The sequence below is a fragment of the Phodopus roborovskii genome, unplaced genomic scaffold (assembly GCF_943737965.1).
Source record: "Phodopus roborovskii unplaced genomic scaffold, PHOROB, whole genome shotgun sequence".
In the NCBI taxonomy this organism is placed as follows: domain Eukaryota; kingdom Metazoa; phylum Chordata; class Mammalia; order Rodentia; family Cricetidae; genus Phodopus; species Phodopus roborovskii.
The window spans coordinates 17,003,832-17,026,016 of NW_026126511.1; the positions used below are offsets into that span (position 1 = coordinate 17,003,832).

A 22,185-nucleotide genomic window follows, 5' to 3' on the forward strand; every position below is an offset into this window, starting at 1 on the left:
AAACTCATTTGTGGGCTTATTAAAAATAGATAGCCTAGCCTGAGGGTATGACTGAAAAAGCCTTTAATGGCCAAGAATCCATATTTTTTTTTTTTTTACCAAGCCTGAAATCTTTACCTGAAAGGGTTGTGTTTGAGAATCATCTCATTAGCCTTTGCCTTAGAACAAAAATTGTTTCAGTTGGAATTTTAATCAAAGCAGAATAATAAAGCTTTTGAGTACACATTGATAGAAAACTACTGAAATTTAAGCATTTTATTTAAAACATTGAAAAGAGAGCCTTGTAATAAAACAGCCCAAATAAATGTCAAAGTTCTGACTTTATTATTTACATGAAAAGAGACACATGGGAAGATAGAGAACTTTATTTAAAAAAAAATAAGTCCAATCAGCAATCAAAGGTAATACATTCTTCAGCAAATAACTAGGTCTTTTCAGAAGTCTACATTACCCTATGGTTGAAGATCTGAAGTTCATACTTCAGAGAAAGAAAAAAAATGTAAACTCTTCAGCTGTGTTTTCTATAGCAGAGAATCAACCCAAACTTGTCAAACATCACGAGGAGCAGAGCTACCTTCTGCTGGGTCATATACATGTGCTCAAATGACTGGCTGATGGCATACAGGTAAATGCTTGTCTACATAGGTGCACACGTGTACAGAGATCAGAGGTCAACCTCAAACCCCTACCACCAAATGTTTAAAGGTGGGTTTCTTATGGGTTTGGAGCTTGCCAGTAGGGATAGGTTTTCTCCAAGGGACTTCACAGTGACCCACACATCTACACTTCCCAACCACACTGCCCCTCATGCTTACCTTCAAGCAGTTTCCAATGGAGTTATCCTTCTCAGCTCAGAACCAGTTGCTTCTTGAAAATACTATAGCAATAGAGTAATAAGACCATTTACATTTATGTGTGCTCATGTTTGTAGGTTTGGAATGGATTTTTCATCACAGAATTAAATGTAAACAAGAGTATATGGATTCAAATTGTATAAAATATAGTCATATAGATATATTAATCCCAAAATGGAAGCAAACCTATACTCTCCTTGGCAAAACTTCCTACTAGCTCATAGGTTTAAGAATATAGCCCCATATCACACATTGTACATTAATCCCTTCTAAACATACTCCTCTCTAAATGTCTGTGACAGGAGTTTGCTATCCTAAACTTACTTTTTTCCCTCTGGAACATAATTAAATAACTTATGTTTACATAATAACACATGACTCATAAACTGTGCTTGACTGGAAATTTTTGATAAAGATTTTTTTGTTAAAAGAATACAACTCATGCCATGGGCTACTTAAAACAGAAAATTCTATAAATGGCACAAAACCAAAATCATATTTTAAAAACAATTTCCTTAGTTCTCCTGAGTATTAATAGGAAAGTACCACAAACAGGAGCACCAGGGATGAATTGTCTCACCTCCTGGATTCTGGGAGCCGGAAACTGCAAGGCAGAGGGAAGGGCCTCCTGTAGATTGTTTCCTGTTGGTAAACATTCTGCAGCTGAGACTCTACTACCTTTGTGAAATGTGTTTTACTGTGTCCAAATTTGACCTTTCTGTAAAGACGCAGATCACTTTAACTCTGCTTAAAAATTCGACTCTGCAAAGACCTTATATAAAGTCATATTCTGTAGTGGTTAAGATTTCTTCAACATGTCTGCTGTGTGTGTGTGTGTGTGTGTGTGTGTGTGTGTGTGTGTGTGTGTGTGTGTGTGTGTGTGTGTGTGTTCATGCATGCATGAACAAGAGAAAGGAGCATAATTCAACCCATAAGTGAATTTGATAGAACCAATGCTGTATGTTTAAGTCTCTCCTTTAAAGATATTTCACTTGTGAGCCAAATGTAGTTTTACAAACTTTTAATGATAGCCCTAGGAAGACCGAGGCAGGGGCTATGAGTTTGAAGCCATCCTGGTCTTTGAGTGAGCTCCAGGACAGTCAGGATTACACAGAGAGACATTGTCTCAAAAACAAAGTAAAACAAAATTAAAGATATATCACTGGAGTGTTTATTCCTGTAGTCATTTTATATTCATAGCAATCACACTGTTAAATAAAAGTTAGGAACCACTCAAAGATTTTACAGATATTACAGGTACAGTATCTTTGAACATGAAGGGGTTTTATATAAGGATATAAATCGTTATCACTTTTTGTTTACTTTGTGTGTGTGCATGTGTGAGTGAACATGTGCACTTATGTGTATGCAGGTTACAGGGCAACTTGCAAGAGTCAGTTTCTATAGAAACCATGTGGATTTATGGAAAATAATCCAAGTTACCAGGTGTAGTGGCAAGTGCCTTTAACTGCTGACCTATCTCATCCACCTGAGCATGAAGGTTTTTAATAGCAAGGGGGGGGGAATTAAAATGTCAGCAGGTTTTATTTATACATTTGTGTGCGTGCGTGCGTGCGTGTGTGTGTGTGTGTGTGTGTGTGTGTGTGTGTGTGTGGTGTAAGAATGATAATCAAAGAAAAAAAAGGCTGTCAGTTTGAGAGGGAGAAAGGTAGCATGGAAAGGGTTGTAGGGAGGAAAGTGGATTAGGGGGAAATGGAGTTCTTTCTATCTTAATTAAAACTATACCAGGAACTGAGAGATGTCTCAGCAACTGAGAACACTGGCTGTTCTTCCAAAGAACCAGAGTTCAATTCCCAGCACCCACATGACAGTTCACAACCATCTGTAACTCCAGTCCCAGGGGATCTGATGTCTCTCCTGGCCTGCACAGGCACTGCATGCTGGGGTGCAAAGATATACATGCAGGCAAAATACACATAAAAAAGAAAAAATATTACACTAAAGGAGAATAACATGTTCTACCTAGCACAATGATAAAAGAAGAACTACACTGACCTTTTATGTATTATTTGCAGTTTGTAGTCAAGATCAAATGAGTCAGAGACTCTGAAATAACTGACACAAACAGTGAAAAACTCCAGAGAAACTGGATGACACAGTTTCTCCTGGTATTTATTATTCTGTTTGCTATTTTAGAGCTTTAAGTTTGTTATCAACAGTAAGCACCAATTTATATTATTCATTTTATATATTTTTGAAATTATAGTAGAATTATAGCATTTCCTACTTTCCTTTCCCTCCATCTCCTTCCACCCTCCACTTTCATTCAAATGTTTGACTTTTTCTTTAATTGTTCATGTGTATACATGTATATGTATACACACACATATATAGGGAGAAAGTATTCATAAGTATCTATATACAACCTGTTAAGTCTTTATAAGGTTGCTTGCATATATGATTTCAGGACTGACCACTTGGCATTGGATGACCAGATTTGGGACTCTTCCCCGACAAAGATTTTCTCCAGTTGTCAGCACTCCTCTGTTACGTGTAGGGTTGAAGCCTTCAGAGATCCCCCCTCCCATGTTACAGCATCTATTAGTGTCATCCTTGTTCAGAGAGAGTTTAGAAATCTGGTGAGATTTCACTGGAGTAGTTTCTGATACTTCTAGGAGACACAGTCTTATAGCAAATTCCTGATTCCTCTGGCTCTTGTGATCTTTCTGCCCACCCTCTTCTGCAATGACCCACAAACCTTAGATGCAAGAGTTGCTATAGATGTATTTGTTGGAATAGCTGAGATCCACAACTCTAGATTTTGATCTGTTGTGGTTTTCTGTGATGGTCTCTGTCTATCACAAAGATCAGTTACCTGGACAGGGAAAGAGAACAACACTTCTCTATGGGTCTATTGACAAATATTTATAATGCAGTTAGGGATTGTGCTGGTTCAGTAAAGTGGTATTCATAGGTTCTCCTCCAAGATCCATGAATTCACTAGTCCTGAGTAGTTGACTAAATTTCCAGTATCAGGTAAGATTTCCATCTTGTTGATGGGGACCTTATGTATAACTAGAGAGCTGTTAGTTCCCGCTAAGATATATGTACTATTAATGCACCATTAGGGTTATGATGCATTGCTGCTTTATTTTACAATTCTCCAAAATAACTTGAAATGTTACAATACAGAGATCTCTACTTTAAACTGAGGTTGATAGTTTATAGTACTGTATCGTAATATTGGCTCATCAGTGGCATTAAATGTACCACACGAAATGTTAAACAAAATTGCTAACATGAATACCTGAGAGACTGCAGAAGAAATGAGGGGGTAGCAGCAGTAGCTGCAGAGAGAAAGATCAAGGGAAGGGAGGAGGAAGAAGAGTTCAAAGGGGAGGAGAGGAATGGGGATGGAGAGGGAGAAGAAAGAGTGTGGGGGAGGGGAAGAAGAAAAGGGGGTGCAGATATAAAGGCAGTACTTAGGACCCTTCCACAGACACTATTAGAGTGGGTAAACCATTTCATTATAAAAGGGAATGTATAAAATTTGGTATTCCCTTTAGTACTTATTCCAAAGTGGTTTGTAATCTAATTACAAATATATTAAAATTAATTATTCTAAATAATCTAAATTAAGTCAAGCAAGTGATTGATGTTTGCATTATTTCTTTCCTCTTGACTCATAATCACACAAAAATTACAAATGCCTATTTATTACACTCCCCCGTCTTATCTTCCTTTCCCCGCTGTGCACCATACCATTCTGTCTCTGGTGCTCAACTGTTCTCCCTCTTTTTGCCACCCAGCACTCCCTTCTCCTTGGATCAATGTTTAAAGAAAGCTTTCTGAAGCAACACCAGCTGTGAATTTCACAGTTCATCTTTATGTTGGCTTTGATCCAGAAAATTCAGTGCTTTGACTTATGGTTATGGGAATGGCACCAAGTGTCAAAATGTTTTAAATTCTTTGGTTTTATATTTGTATTCATCTTGAAGAAAACTAAATATTCATTCAACTGCCACTAATCGCCACACCCATATAGACACTGAGTACAAACTTGTACAACACCAACACATCTTGTTCACTTCATAAGACTGCCTACTCATATATTTTTTATTCTTTACCAAAAAGATTTTGTGGTATATTTTCCTGAAGGGCTTACAACAGCACTTTCCCATTTGGTGTTATCTTACACCAATCAACCTGTGTATCTGAGTGATAGAAAATAAAATATTACTTGACTTATAAATGTTAGTAAAGAGAGGTTTTATTTTTTTCAAGGAAAGAATTTTGGAAATGCATAAAGTTTAACAGTCTGGGAATTTGTTCCAAATGTAAGCAAATCAGAATTAATTATAAAATCCACCTGTATCTGAGAACTTTCTTGATGATCCCTCCTGGAAGGCATTACCCTCCCTGTGGAGTGGGGGGGGGGAATGGGACAAGAAGGAGGTTTGGGGGACATGGGATCCATATGTAAAATAAGAAAAATTGTAAACAATATTCAGACACACATGGAAAGACATACAGGCCATAGGCTCTCTCTCTTGTCTTTTTGCTGAAAAAAAGACAAGATTCTGAAATATTCATCAACACTCAATTGTAAATTCATTCACATTGAGCATTTCTCTCTGGAGTCATAGTTTACAAGAAGGGTTACTAGATTCAGATGGTAGCCACTGGGGTATTTTATTAAATATTTACATAACTGAGTGAACACACACACTCTTTGGCCTAACTCCTAAAAACGTGTCAATCAATCTTTACACAGGCTAAGATACTTTTTTGTTAATTCCCTCAACATTCTCAGAAAATGACACAATATAACCTTTCAAAGTCACTTAAGGCCTCAGCAACCTTGCAAATTTGACCATTTATACAGGCAGCTTCCCTTGGGGGACAGCTCTGAGGCCGGGAGATGACAACTTTGCAGGAAATTGCTGCAGATGTAAGCTCACCTTCCTTTTCCCATTGTCCATGATTGCTATTCCTGGAGAATCAGATATTAAACCCCTATGTGCAAAGTCTATGGGTGATTTATGAATCCGGGGCCACTGGCGAGCACCTGGAGATCCATCACACCTGCATTTGTATTAACAATAATGAATTCCAGTCAATGATCAAAGTCAGTGCGTGTCCTCCAAATGGCACAAGAAGCTGCTGGCCCTCTGGCTGCCATCAATTTCTTGCTTTTTATCATGGTCTAATCATAGAGTTTCTTTTTTCTTCCCTTCATGATAAAAAGTATGTACTCTATAGAATAATGAAATATATCTTAGCTTCGAGGTTCTGCTTCCCTGTCTTCTATTCTTGCTCAGAGTTTTAAATGTTCTACCTCCTTTCATTTTTATTCATGGAATTCCCTTGTATGGCTCAAATGATGGAGATGTGAGATAGGAACACACTCCAAGAAGCACATGCTCAGGTAATTTTGTGACTGTACAAACTTCACAGAGTACCCTTGCACACATGGCCCTAGATACATTGCCCACTACTCACTGTGCTGTTTAACTTATATCCAAGCTGCCGATTCATTTGTTATGTCCTCGAATTAATGCTGCAGGCTACTGTAACCTAGGTATAAATGTTTATGTGTCTAAACATCTCTTAATATGTAGTGCATATTTTTTGAAATGCCCATAAAAACTGGCATGCCAGTGGGCAGCACTTATCTGAAGGGAACAGAGGAGAAGTTGTTCTTGTGAATCCATAAGTGAGTGAAGAGTCAGTATGTGCTGTGGTTTGAATGAGAAATGTCCCATAGGCTCATATGCTTAATACTTGTTTACCCAGTTGGTGAGATTTTTAGAAGGATTAGGAGGAGTGGTCTTGTAGGGGGAAATGTGTCACTGGGGGCAGGCTTTGAGGTTTCAAAAGGCACATTCTAGTTCCAGTATGCTTTCTACCTCCTGGTAGTGAGTGGATCATAATATGAGTTCTCCTCTGTTCCTGTAGCCATGTCTTTGGCCCACCATCATGGACTTAATACTCTGAAGCCGTAAGTACAACTAAATTTTTAGGTTACCTTGGTCATGAAGTTTTATCACAGCAATAAAAAACATAACTAAATAACTGTGACATTTCCATAAACTGAGATAGCCTTCATAAGCGTGGTGTACTTCGGATATTTAAATTGGTTTTACAAGTCACTTATAAAAAAACAACTTTAGCTTACCATAACTTTTTGTGTGTATGTGGTGGTTTGAATGGGTATGGCCCCCATAGACTCATGTGTGTGATTGCTTGGTCCATAGGGAGTGGCACTTTTGGGAAGTGTGGCCTTGTTGGAGTCAATGTGGCTTATTGTCATTGGAGGTTTCAGAGAAGAATGTTAGTATGTAGTCTAGAGACTGTTCTTGTAATATTTTGGCAAAGAATGCATCTGCTTTATGCCCTTGCTATCCTCCCCCAAAAATGCCTTAGCCTAAATTGTAGACTTTTGGATTAATTCCATTGGCAGAGGAAATCTCAAAACAGTAATTATATATAGTAGGGCTACTGATTTTTTTTTTGAGTTAATCTTGTATCCTGCCACTTTGCTGAAGGTGTCTATTAACTGTAGGAGATCCCTGTTAGAGTGTTTTGGGGTCACTTATGTAAACTGTCATATCATCTGCAAATACTGAAAGTTTGACTTCTTCCTTTCCAATTTGTATCCCCCTTGATCTTTTTGTTGTCTCATTGCCCTAGCTAGAACTTCAAGTACAATATTGAAGAGATATGGAGAGAGTGGACAACTTTGTCTTGTTCCTGATTTTAGAGGAATCACATTGAGTTTCTCTTCATTTAGTGTAATGCTGGCTGTTGGTTTGCTGTATATTGCCTTTATCATGTTTAGGTATGTGCCTGTTATCCCTGATCTCTCCAAGACCTTTATCATGAAAGGGTGTTGAATTTTGTCAAAGGCTTTTTCAGTAACTAGTGAAGCGATCATGTGTTTTTTTTCCTTTTCCAGTTTGTTTATATGGTGGATTACATTTATGGATTATCACATATTTTTTTCTTATTTTACATATCAATCCCAGTTCCCTCTCCCTCCCTCCCATGATCCCCAACACTTAACAGGGAGGGTGAGGCCTACCAGGAGAGATCATCAAAATCTGTCAAGTCATTTGGACTAGGGTCTAGGCCCTCCCTCCTGTTTCTAAGCTAAGGGCTCTAGATGAGGGCTCTATAATGGCATATAAGTTAGCTATCAATCTCATTTTCAGCAAAGGGCATATAAGTTAGCCTTTCTCAGATTGTTACTCAGATTGATAGTTGAAGTCATCCTTATAGGTAGGTTTCTGGACATTTCTCTCAAGTCAGTTTTCTCTTCTAACCTATAAAACCTATAATGGCTCCTTTTTTTTTTTTTTTTTTTTTTTTTTTTTTTTTTTTGGTTCTCACTCATCTATTTGTATCCTGATTCAATCTGATTCAATTTTCCTGGTCCCATGTGTTCTCCTCTTCTCCCCTTCTCTTTCTCCTAACTCCCTCTCCACTCAGTGCCCCCCCCCAACTCCCAATATGCTCAGATCTTGTTCCTTTCCCTTTTTTGTAAGGGTTTACCGTGTATGAATCTCTTATGTTCCTCCTTGTATCCTAGTTTCTCTGGTGGTGTGAATTATAGGCTGGTGATCCTTTGCTCTATGTCTAAAATCCATATATGAGTGAGTACATACCATGTTCCTCTTTTTGTGACTGGGTTACCTCACTCAGGATGGTTTCTTCAAGTTCCATTCATTTGCCTGTGAATTTCAGCATTCTATTGTTTTGTTTTGTTTTGTTTTTTCCCCACTGAGTATTATTCCATTGTAAATGTGCCACATCTTCTTTATCCATTCTTCAGTTGAGGGACATCTAGGTTGTTTCCATGTTCTGGCTATTACAAATAATGCTGTTATGAACATAGTTGAACAGATGTCTTGGTTGCATGGAAGTACATCTTTTCACATGTTGAAACATCCCTGCATCTCTGGGATGACGCCTACTTGATTATGATGGATGGGGTTGTTTTTATTTGTTTGTTTTGTTTTGTTTTGATGTGTTCTTGGATTCAATTTGCCAGTAGTATATTGAGTATTTTTACATCAATATTCATGAGGGATAATGGCCTGTAGTTCTCAGCCAAACTCCTGCAATTCAGTTGTAGAGAGGGAGGCATGATAAGGAAAGGGGAAATCCACAGAAACAGCTGACCTGAACAAGTGGGAGTCCATGGACCCAGCCAGACAGCATGGGAACCAGCATAGAACCGAACCAAGCCTCCTGAACCTGGGTGACAGCTAAGAGAGTCCATGGGCCCTCTTGTGGTAGAACCAATATTTATTACTAGTGCACAAATGGACTTTGGGAGCCCATTCCCCCATGGAGGGACACTCTCTCAACCTAAATACACAGGGATGGGCCTAGGCCCTGCCCAAAGTGATGTGGTAGACTTTGATGATCCCCCATAGAAGCCCTCAATCTCCCTGGGGAGTTGATAGGGGTAGGATGGAGGAGGGACAGAGGGGAGTATGGGAGAATGGGAGAGAGAGGGAACTGTAATTGATATGTAAAGTAAGATTGTTTCTAATTTAAATAAAAATATTAGGAAAGCAGCCTAATATTGGCACTGTTGTATGTTTATTAGCATTCAATCTTGTAAAGTTGCAAAAGGAGCAAGATGAGCAAGGAAAAATACAAAATGCACAATTTGAGGAGAAAAGAAGTACTAGGAAGTGGAATGGAGCTAAATCCTGTGTTCAGGGACTTAAACAAATTAAAGGGAAAATAGAATAAAGGTAGTAAATACATCAGGGCAAGATCACACACAGATATGCTCCCAATTTGTGAAATGAATTAAAGAATAGATTATGTCCAGACATGGTGATGCACACCTTTAGTCCCAGCACTCATTAGATGGAGTTTAATGAAGGTCTGTAAGTTCAAGGCCACTGTGGTCTACAGAAAAGGTTCCAGGATAGCCAGGTTTAGGCAGTGAAGGAAACCATGGAAAACAGAAAGCTAGTGAAGATGTAATTGAATGAGGGGGCCATGCTCCAGCTCTAGCAAGCAGCAGAAATTGACAGCATTAGTCACGTGATTCTGGTTTTAGAGTCATAGTTGAAAGCATATACTTAATGTACTGTTCTTACAGTAGAGGACCTGAGTTCATTTTTGAGCCCCCACATTGGACAGCTCAAAACTGACTTCAGCTCCAGGCGGGGCTTCCATGTATCTGGCATTCACTGACACCTGCCTCCAGGTAGACACACACACACACACACACACACACACACACACACACACATCTTTTGGAGGGCTGATGAGATGGTTTTTGGTAAAGGACTTGCCACAGAAACTTGGCAACTGTTCAGTCCTAAGAGGCTATATGAAGGTGACAGGAAAGAATTGACTCCACAGTCATCCCCTGCACATGGGCTGTGGCACATGGTACACACATGCCCACATAAATGTACCCCATAGTCATACACAGTAATAATGAGTATGGTGATGCTGAATAAAACTTTTATCAAAACCTGCTCAGCATTTTAAACTTTTGTTGAGGTGTAAGATTCAAAGAAGGGATAAAGCACCCCCTGACCTGTCAGGAGTCTGAGTGACACTGTCCCCTCCACAACCTGTCTCACTACAGGTCTCCAGGGACAATAACATACATAGAGCTGTCACTTCCTGTGATTACAATGGTTTCCAGAAAGCTGCCTGAAGTAATTGCCTTGGGCCATTTTAGAGGGAAGTTTACATTTTCATAAGGAGGAGCATAGTGTGGTGAATGCATAAGCCATCAACACATTCACTTATTGTCTCCATCAAATGCTAAGTGTAGCACATAATTGTGTGTGCCACACTCATGGGACAGATGTGCCATAGTGTTGTTTATGACAGCCTCACTACAAAATTGTGAGTGCTGTGACACACTGCGCTGTGATTGCAGTGGCTAAGTCACTAGGGGAAGGGGTGCTTTTAGCCTATCATCATTCTCCAGGGCAGTCACCGTCCACACAGCCTGCCCTTGATAGAGATGTTGTTATGCAGCACACAGAGCCCCTTCCTTCCTCGGTCCTTCCCACATCCTCTGTGCAGATCTTGTCTCTATTTCCCCACAATTTTCAGTTTTCTTCTCTATTGTTTTCTTCCTTACTGCCCCAGACTCAAAAAGCTCCCCACCCCTTATTGCTACCATTTATCCATTCTTTCTCTTATTTATTTTTCAAATACTGCCTTTTTTCTCTTTTCCCGTTTTATTTCTTGCTTCTATTTCACACTTCCAAAGAAAATCCCAAACTTTAGAGCAATGGCCTGTGATTCTGCAGAAGATAAACAATCCAGTAGCATCTCAGGTAATTACTCCTTTCTGACAGGTGCAGCAGATAGGCCACTCTACTCATTCTTTAATCCAGGAAGTAGAAATATGCATTCCAGAATGTACTTACAGATAGAATGTACAAGGTCTGGGGAAATGTAAAACAATAGAAAAAATAATTATCAGCTATAAAAACTACAAGAAAAAATCATGAAGCAAAATTTAAATATTTGGTGGAAATCATCAGACTTCAAAATGGGAAAAGCAATAGTTTGAAGTGAAATTATAAAGAGCTGTGTTCTCCTCCTTTGTTTCAGAGCAGCAATAACTCTCTCTCTCTCTCTCTCTCTCTGTGTGTGTGTGTGTGTGTGTGTGTGTGTGTGTGTGTGTGTGTGTGTGTGTGTAGTTTCCAAATTGGCTAAAGTTCAGTAATTCGGATATGGTTCTTTAAAAAGGTAATAAATTAAAATGAGACTATTAGTATGGGTCCTATACTATCAGTCTGCTTTTGGTGGCTGTGGTAATCACCATAATCAGAAGCAACTTGAGGAGGGAAGGATTTATTTGACATACATATCCTGATACATTCTATCATTCTATCAGAGAGGGAAGTCAAGATAGGAACTCAAAACACAAGCCAAGGAAGGACCATGGAGGAAAGCTGTTTACTGACTTGCTCAGCTGCTTTCTTATACAGCAAGGGCCACCTGGTGGGATGCAACAACCCAAAAAGAGCTGGGCCACATCAGTCATTAATAAAAGAAGTGCCCCACAAATACAGCCACAAGCCAATCTGATGGAGACAAATCCTCAAGTGAGGTTTCCTCTTCCCAAGTTGCTCTTGTTTGTGTTCAGTTGACAAAAACTAACCAGCTCAAGACCCATTTAATATAATGGATGTCCTGAAACAGGCAGCATACTGGGACACAGGAGGACATTCACAAAGGCAAACAAATCCAAATGTTGAGATGCAATGGTGACTTTCTGTGACTGTGGAGAACTGGAGAGGATATAGACACATCAAGGAAGATAAAACAGGTGACACACAACCAGAAGCTAAACAGGTGTGAGCAGAGATCTTCTTAGTCCCCCTTGCAGACCTCAGAAGGAAACAAACTGCTCTTACCATGATTCCCTGAAATTATGAGAAAAAAAAATTTCATTTCAAGCCACTCATTCTGTGATGAATTTCAGCCCTCGTCAATCAATGCATTAACTTTTAGGAGAGAAGTGTGTCAAAAACCAGGGGACAAGAGTACTGTAGCAGTTTGAATGAGAATGTCCCCCACCATAGGCTCATGTTTGAGTAATTGGTTTCTAGTTGGAGGACCAGTTAGGAGGTCAGGTCTTATGGAAAGAGGTGCGTCACTGGGGACAGGCTTTGAGGTTTCAGAAGGTTAGTGCCATTCCCAGTATGCGAAGCCTTCTGTTTGTGGATCCTTGTGGATCAGGTTGTGAACTCTCTGCTATTGTACCTGTACAATGTCTGCCTGCCAGCTGCCATGTTCCCTGCCATGACAGTGACGGATTCCTATCCTTCTTGACTGTAAGCCCTAAATAAACCCTTCCTTCTATATGTTGCCTTGGCTCTGGTGTCTTTTCACAGCAGTAGAAATCCCACTAATACAGAAATTGAGCCATCTAGAAACTGAAAAAGGAAAGGAATTAGACACAGGCAACACTTGATGGTAGCCTAGCGTTATAGGCTAATAAAAATGTTTTCCTCTCAAATGCGTGTGTTGAGTGTTCTCTTACTTTTTCTTACTGCTATGATAAAAAACACCTTGACAAAAGCAACTTAAGAAAGAAGGATTACGTTTTTCTCAATTGAAGGATGCAGTCCATCAATGGAGAGAAGGCATACCTTCAGGAACTTGAAGCTGATGGTTAGTCACATTGTAGACACAGCTAAGAATAGAAAAGAAATACATGCTGCTCCATGAATAGCTGTCTTCTTTGATTGTAGTCCAGGATCTAGGCCAGGGACTACCTACTTTTTGCATGAGCCTTCTAACATCAGTTTACTTCATCTAGACCAGTAGTTCCCAATCTGTGGGTAACAACCTCTTTGGGATCACATATCAGATATTTATATTATAATTCATAACAGTAGCAAGATTACAGTTATGAAGTAGCAATGAAATAATTTTATGGTTGAAGGTCACCACAACATAAAGACTTCTGTTAAAGGGTCAAAATTAGGAAGGTTGATAAGCACTGACCTAGACAATTCCTACAAGTGTACCTGAAGTTTTATTAACTGGTAATTCTAGATCTTGTCAAGTTGACAGTAGTCATTAATCATCACAAATCTCTAGCCCTAAAGTGACTGACTGTAGGTGTAGTTAGGGTTTTGTGATAAGTTGGCTGCATGTTAAGAGGGGGGATGAAATAGCAGAAATGTCCCCCCCTTTCTCCCTTTCTGTTCCTCCCCCATCTGATGACACACAAGGAAGACAGCAATGGAAAACCATAAACAAAAAGTTCCCACAAGTGACTGCACTGATAGAACCTTGACTTTATATTCCCTACCTCTAGGATCACTGTGGTATAACTTCATATTATCTGAGTGACATATTCAGCTTTATTTTAATTGGGAAGCTCTAAGTAGACTAAGACAACTTTTGAAGCCTACATTGGATACTTAACGTTCCATAAATGAAAGATAATACATTGTTTTTCCATAAGTCTTGAATCTTTAGTGAAAACAAGCACATTCTGTAACACGAAATTTCCAATAATATCTTAGTTGACATATAGACTAGTATCACGGTATACTATTTATTTTATTTTTCTTGTGTGTGTGGGGGGGGTGGGTGGGTGTGTGAGAAAGAGAGAAAGAGGGAGAGAGAGAGGGTGAGAGAGTCAGAAGAACAGAAAGCATTGCCTAAGTGTTGTGCTACTTCCCAACCACTTAGTGTGCCATGTTTCTGATCCAAAGTCTATGTGTATGCTACAACTGGAGTATAGTTTAAACTAAGATAATTCAAAGATAAACTAAAAACGTAAAACATACCCTAATTTTAGCATACCCATAGACTTTGGATCAGAAACAGCAATGGAAGGATATGTAGCAAGTAATCACAAGCATAGTGTTGTGCATTTGAAGATGCATAATGCACAACATTTACTGATTGGTTCAGCCTGGACTTTACTCACACTGTTTTAAAATATCATTTAAAGGACACTATGAAACTATTGTTTCCTTTATTATCTATTGATTTGACAACTCTAAAATTCTATGAAAGTGACATTTTAGCAAAAATCCAAATGACAAGGTAAAATTACTATTTTTTTGAACATTTTACACCTATAATTTATCTGAGGCTATAAATTTTTTCTGCCTCCCATGAAGCATGCATGAACTACTGAATCAGCATTTGAAAGATTAATACAAAAATATACCTATATGGAAACTTGAAAAATTTAACAATAAGCCAAAGGTCTAAAATAATGCTAACTGAGGTAAACGTCACATTAACGATAATTGAATATTTATAAACCTTAAACGAATGTACTCTTGGGAATGAACCTTCAATAAACATTAAAATTACATAATTCATATAGCCTCCATCTTCTAGTTCCTCAAAGTAATACCTGAAACACCTTGAACACATCTTTAAACATCAATATATTTAATCTCTATGAAATAACCTAACTATTTTAATACTTTAATTTTACGTCTTTTAGTACATCTTTGTATAGCATTTTACACTTTGATAAATACATTTATTTATGTGTACCTTAATAGAATTGGTATTGCTATTACATGCCCCATAAATTGTAATAGTTGATGTATTGGTGTGTGCTCTATAGATAGAAACACTTGGTGTATACGTGCATATGTGTCTGCACAGCCCTGCACACTCATGCAGAGCTCATAGGAGATCATCGGTTTATAATCACCCATAACTCCAGTTACAGGGCATTTAACACTTTCTTCTGACTTCCTTGGGCTTTGGTACCATTGAGGTATATGTACATATACTCAGGCACACATACATACACATGAAATAAATTTATTTATTTAAAAATACTTTTTAAATGAGTTTCTCATGTCAGAATACTGGGAGTAATCCCCATAGCTATCCCTTTTCTTTCTCCAACACACACACACACACACACACACACACACACACACACCATGGTATACAGCTAGAAATCGGACTGACTATGTGACAAGTGAATTTATCCACTGAGCTAATTTTTTTAGTATGTTGTTGGAGAATTTAATACACAATCTTGAAAATCTACTTACCTATTTGCTTCAGCTCCATGGCTACTATCTGGTGATCTATCACCACGATGCCCTGCCTAGAAGCCAAACTTGACAACTGTAACAGCTGCCTAGGTGATTTTCCATATCCCTTCTAGTCAATGTATCACATGGCTGCAGGGGAAAACATCATATAAAGAGCTGGAAGTTAAAAAAAATAACTGCATGACTATAGGGAGAAAATGGAAAAAAAAGAATGTATTCAACAAAATGAATAATTAGAGAATTTCGCTTTCCTTTTCTCTATTATTTAATGTACCATGGAGGAGGAGCTTCCCTTTCTCTACCAAGTTGCCAAGCACTAACTCTTAGGGTTTTTCTTTTTGTCTCTTTTATAAAGCTAAACTGCAATACTTTGGATTTCACCAGGTTGCTTTATAAAGCACTTTATAAAGCATACACTTACTGCTGTATGTTTGTGCCTTTCTGTATCCCTCACTTCTCCTGGTAGGACAGACCTATTTCTGTGTCCTCTAGCAGAGATTCAGAAATATGCAAAGTACCTCTAACTTGCCATATTATAAAAATTTGAATTTATATTATGTTTTTGAATTCTTAATCAAATTTAGACACTCAAGAAATAGCTGTCTGTCTACGATAAATTTACATGGTATTTTTTTACTCTTCGAAATATTGTTCTGGATTAGAGACAACTTGATTCTCAGAACTCATCCATATATTTGTTTTCCCTCTTGGGAGTTAAGGATTGATAATTCTGAATTATTTTTACTTTCCCAAATATGTGAGTAAAAATCCCTATATAAGTTCTGATATCTGCTCTTCATATAAAAACATAAATGCATATCTATAGTATCTTTTCTATAAATATTAAGCTGTGCTTTCAATAACTTATAAGATAAAATGTATGTAAGTAAAGCTGTGTGTGCATAAGCAATTATACTCACAATTGTCTAGCATTCTATAAAAGGAAGATTAAAAATTTGTTTTTTGTTTTTTGGTTTTTTTTGTTTGTTTGTTTGTTTGTTTTTTGAAAACTCCATTTGCTTCTTCTTTGGAAACAAATCTAAGAATGGAGCAAGGGCTCAATGATAATATAAATTGTTTCTCAATAACAACCTGGCCTGGGTCAGGAAGGCTACAGCAGAATGGGACAGGCACCAGAAACAAACAGTGTAGATGAGATTAAAATGAATAGGCCATAAACATAATCTTTTTTTTTTTTTTTTTTTTTCCTTATGAGCAGTATCTACTCTTACAGGAAGAAACACAAAGGAGAAATCAAAACACAGAAATCCTGTTATCTGTGGTCCTCTAAAGTTCTGGTTACCTGATTAGATTATGATGAGCAGAAACAGTAAAAAGTCCAGCCATGACATTGGGCAGATGCAGTAATCAGCTGGATCCCCAACTGTGGGGAAAATCTCCAGCAGAAGTGTCTCAAATTCACAGGAGGTGATAATCCTCTCCCTGGGGCAATCAACACTTCTAAACAACAAATCAAGGGAAGATGGATTGCATTTCAAGGTTAACTCAGCACAGTTCTCACAGACTTAAAGCAGGGGAATATGATCTATATTTGGAGGGTAATGTCTGGGTGCACCTTATTATTTCTTATTATTTTCAGTGTTCTTTTAATTTTATTTACAATTAATTACCTGTTCAAATTTCAAGCTCCTGGGTCCATAAATTCCTTCTGTCTATACCATGATAATCTAGCATTGTGACAAGCATATTCTCATTTTGTTTTTATTTTTATTTTTGGCAGTTCTTGATGAATAAATATGGAAAGATGAATGCCTGTTTGGGATTGTGTAGTTCACCATTTCATGATCACAGTTAACTGTTCATGGCTTCTACTGCTCTTTCAAACAGTGAATCTCATTATGCCTCCTGATAATAGAGTAGATATGAGTAAATGAATCTTTTGAGGTGTGGTTCAAGAGCCATCTTGAACACAAATAGAAGTTGTCATCATGACCTGTAGGTTTAAAGGCTCAGACTTACACTGGGGGACATGGAATTTTTGTTTGGCAGAGCTCAGAGTTGTCTGTCCAGGGACAGTGTCTGTCCTAAGGTGAGGGGACAGTGGAGAAGGGCAAGTTGGTCTATTTTTTTCTATTTCTGTTTCTCTGCTGTTACTTGCTTTCTGCGGTCATGTTTAGGATCCATGGATAGTCTCCTTTCACTCACAGCGATCCCAAGACCAACAGTTTCAAAACACAAATCTTATTTTGCCCTTGCCCTGACTTCAGTTAGGTTTTTCTATTTCTTCATTTCTCTAAGAATGAAGATCACACATCTTGAGCTTGCCATTTGGAGATAATTTGTACTTTTCAAAGTATATGAATCAAAACATATCCCATAATATAAAATTTTAACTACAATAATGTAGTTCTATAAGTCTATAAGCATTAAACTAGGTATTAGGATTTTAGAGATGGCTCAGAGTTTATGAATACTTGTTGTTCTTGAAGAATACTGGAAGTGGATTCCAAGCACCTGAATGGTTACAAACACTCACTCCAGTTCCAGGGGATCCAATGCCCTTTTCTTTGGCCTCCAAGGGCGTTGCACATGCATGTTGCATAGACATACATGTAAGAAAAAAATATAAGTAAACATGAAACCAGACTAAATTTAAACTGTATCTTGTAATAACTTCTAAGATAAAAATGTATAAAATGTTGGTGAAGATGAGGGAGTGTAGTGGGATACTCACTTTGTCTGCTTCTGTGGCACCGACCACGCCCATTGGGGGTGGTGCCAGGGGCGGAAGTGACCTGTGGAACTAGGTCTGAGGAGGGGCCAGGAACTCTCTCTTGCTGGCAGGATGTGGAGAGGAGAGCATCCTGTGGAACCTGCTGGTGTTCGTCTGTCTAGGTTGTAAGTTATTTCTCCCTGAGTAAACACCTATTCAGCCTATTTGTTTATCCTGGTCCTTATTAAACCACAATAAGGGAGCATAAGCAACTATGCTTACAAATTGTCCACTATTGTACAAGATGAAGAAGTAAAGTTTGCTTCCTGATAACTGTGATCTCAGCATTCTGGGGGCTGAGGTAGGAAGATTACTGTGAGTTTTAGGCCAGACAGGGATACATAGTACATCCCAGGCCAGCCATGGGTACTGTATTAGCCACTACCTCAAAACCTACGAGGTCACAGTGTTGGACCCACATTGCTCTGTATGAGTGAGTCCTGCCACACATCTCATCTAAATGGCTTCATTCCCTTCAAACTCTCTGTTGTCAGCCATGGTGGGTTTGCATAAATATTTGAACTTCTCTAGCCTCCCTCCATCTCCTGATGTGCCTTCCTGGGAACTCTGCTCTTGCTTCTGCTGAGCTTCCCAGTCCCATGTCACTTCCTATAGAAGCACTCCATTCTTCCCACTCTGGGTTCTATTTCCAGTCTAACTGAAAATGTCTCAGTAAGTAACTCTCAGTGTGCTCATATTTCTTTGTTTAACATTTCACACTCATGCCCTCAAGCCTAACCCTATCTCTAGTTCACCAATAAATTCCCACTACTGATTAGTCCATACCATTAAGCAGATGATAAGCAGTTTCAGGTTAAGTCGTTATGAAATGACTTCCAAAAACCGATCCTTCCAGAAGAGACTTTCTGGGTCTCTGCTGCTTTCATAACCTTTCCATAGCACTATAGATAAAGCCCCAGCCCCTAATCTATGCCATATAGCCCTGCCACTCCCCATTCTACTGTATCCGCTACTTTTTCCCTCCACGGTTCCATGTTGTGGCTTTGCCACACCATCTCTCATTATGTTTTTATAAATGTTTCAGACATTTTTCTGTGACCCTCATCCCCCTCTGCCCTTACTTGAGATTCCAACAGAGCTCACTATAAATGAACACCACTTGTGTCACTTTATTATGAAGAGAAATTTGTTAATACATGGTATTTTGAAATTCATAACATAATGACAATATATCATGATTACTCACATAGGATTATATGATGGAAAAAATATTTAAAACAAATTTGTCTTATGGATAAAACTTAATTTTTTTTAAATAAAAGTAAACTTTGTGGACACTTTCAGCAAAAATAAAAAAATGCACTTTGTAAAATCTTGCTCAAATCTCACTGCATAAATCATGCAATGTTTCTCAGATCATCCAGTGACTATACCACAGCATTCATTTCCTCTGGACCTTTCTAGAAAAGCATGGAAGCCTATTAATACCACCTCACTTTTAGTGACTCCTTAAATATCAGCAAAGTCAACATCTGTTTTAAAAGGCTCATACACGGTTTCTTTCAATCACATTATTAGTGCACTCTTTAAGGAAATGCAAATGAGGGCACTTTTTTTTTCCTCTCACTGTTTGAAAGTAGGTAAATGTGCATTTTAAAACAGTTTGGCTTTGTAAGTTAAGAATAATGTAAACATTTAGTGGGAGCATTTGTGAGGCTTAATGTATATAATGCAGGGAAGAAATATATTTGGGAGATAGTAATTACAAGAGCAGTAAGAATTAGTTTAGTGTGAATTGTGAACAGATGGAAAACATTTGATATTTGAAAATGAAGACTTTTTTTTTCCACATTGAAGCAATCACATGTTCTCATTAAAAATTAAAAATTATGGTAATAATATCACCATAAGAGGTAACTGGATCAGGCTAGGAAGACAGTTAGGCTATGGCTGATCTTCACTTGTTCCTCAGCTGATCCAAATCCAATCTCCCAGTCTCATCCTCAGGATTCTACATAGCAGAGCACCTGCTGGGACGTTCCTCCCAATCCCTAACCCCAGCGGATCCGGATCCGCTGCTGCAGACCGCCCTCCCACACCCTCACCCCCTGCGGATCCCCTGCTGCAGACCGCCCTCCCACACCCTCACCCCAGGTGGATCCCCTGCTGCAGACCGCCCTCCCACACCCTCACCCTCACCCTCACCCCCAGCGGATCCCCTGCTGCAGACCGCCCTCCCTCACCCTCACCCCAGCGGATCCCCTGCTGCAGACCACCCTCCCTCACCCTCACCCCCTGCGGATCCCCTGCTGCAGACCGCCCTCCCTCACCCTCACCCCCAGCGGATCCCCTGCTGCAGACCGCCCTCCCTCACCCTCACCCCAGCGGATCCCCTGCTGCAGACCGCCCTCCCACACCCTCACCCCAGCGGATCCGCTGCTGCAGACTGCCCTCCCTCACCCTCACCCCCCAGCGGATCCCCTGCTGCAGACCGCCCTCCCTCACCCTCACCCCAGCGGATCCCCTGCTGCAGACCGCCCTCCCTCACCCTCACCCCCAGCGGATCCCCTGCTGCAGACCGCCCCTCCCTCACCCTCACCCCAGCGGATCCCCTGCTGCAGACCGCCCTCCCACACCCTCACCCCAGCGGATCCGCTGCTGCAGACCGCCCTCCCTCACCCTCACCCCCAGCGGATCCCCTGCTGCAGACCGCCCTCCCTCACCCTCACCCCAGCGGATCCCCTGCTGCAGACCGCCCTCCCTCACCCTCACCCCAGCGGATCCGCTGCTGCAGACCGCCCTCCCTCACCCTCACCCCAGCGGATCCGCTGCTGCAGACCGCCCTCCCTCACCCTCATCCTCACCCCCAGCGGATCCCCTGCTGCAGACCGCCCCTCCCTCACCCTCACCCTCACCCCCAGCGGATCTGATGCTGCAGACCGCCCTCCCTCACCTCACCCCCAGGTGGATCCCCTGCTGCAGACCGCCCTCCCTCACCCTCACCCCCTGCGGATCCCCTGCTGCAGACCGCCCTCCCACACCCTCACCCCCAGCGGATCCGCTGCTCCAGACCGCCCTCCCTCACCCTCACCCCAGCGGATCCGCTGCTGCAGACCGCCCTCCCTCACCCTCACCCTCACCCCCAGCGGATCCCCTGCTGCAGACCGCCCTCCCTCACCCTCACCCTCACCCCCAGCGGATCTGATGCTGCAGACCGCCCTCCCTCACCTCACCCCCAGGTGGATCCCCTGCTGCAGACCGCCCTCCCTCACCCTCACCCCCTGCGGATCCCCTGCTGCAGACCGCCCTCCCTCACCCTCACCCCAGCGGATCCGCTGCTGCAGACCGCCCTCCCTCACCCTCACCCCCTGCGGATCCCCTGCTGCAGACCGCCCTCCCTCACCCTCACCCCAGGTGGATTCCCTGCTGCAGACCGCCCTCCCTCACCCTCACCCCAGGTGGATTCCCTGCTGCAGACCCCCCTCCCTCACCCTCACCCTCACCCCCAGCGGATCCCCTGCTGCAGACCGCCCTCCCACACCCTCACCCCCAGCGGATCCCCTGCTGCAGACCGCCCTCCCACACCCTCACCCCCAGCGGATCCGCTGCTGCAGACCGCCCTCCCTCACCCTCACCCCCAGCGGATCCCCTGCTGCAGACTGCCCTCCCCTCACCCTCACCCCCAGCGGATCCCCTGCTGCAGACCGCCCTCCCTCACCCTCACCCCAGCGGATCCGCTGCTGCAGACCGCCCTCCCTCACCCTCACCCCCACCTCCAGTGGACCTCATAGATGCCCCCCCTCTTTACTTCCCCCAAAGTCCAACTCCAGCAGGTATTTTCAGAGACCACATAGGCCTAACCTGTCAACCAAGTAGGTAGGCAAATGTGAATCTTAAACTCTCCCTCCATTCCTCCAAGTACAATGGCCGCATTCTTATCCCCAAGTTGAGAGTAGAAATTCTACTGTAGCCCCTTTACACTCTCTGTCTTGACCCCCAAAGTAATAACCAGATTATGGTGAAATATCCAGATTTCCTCCATCCTGTGAACCCTTCAACTCCACCTCCTCCAAGCCCATTCCTATTACTAAGTGTCAGCTCCAAATACCTACACATATTTTAT

The 22,185-nt window shown here is 41.0% G+C and overlaps 1 protein-coding gene across 1 annotated transcript in view; it reads left to right on the plus strand.

The window, feature by feature from the left end:
* The window catches only part of LOC127230442 (uncharacterized), a 56,150-nt gene extending 34,212 nt beyond the window's left edge, over positions 1 to 21,938 (plus strand). Inside the window, exon 4 of the mRNA XM_051195753.1 lies at positions 20,124 to 21,938. Within this exon, the coding sequence (XP_051051710.1) occupies positions 20,124 to 21,938 (1,815 nt within the window). The remainder of the gene's footprint in view (positions 1 to 20,123) is intronic.
* Positions 21,939 to 22,185: the final 247 nt, after the last annotated feature.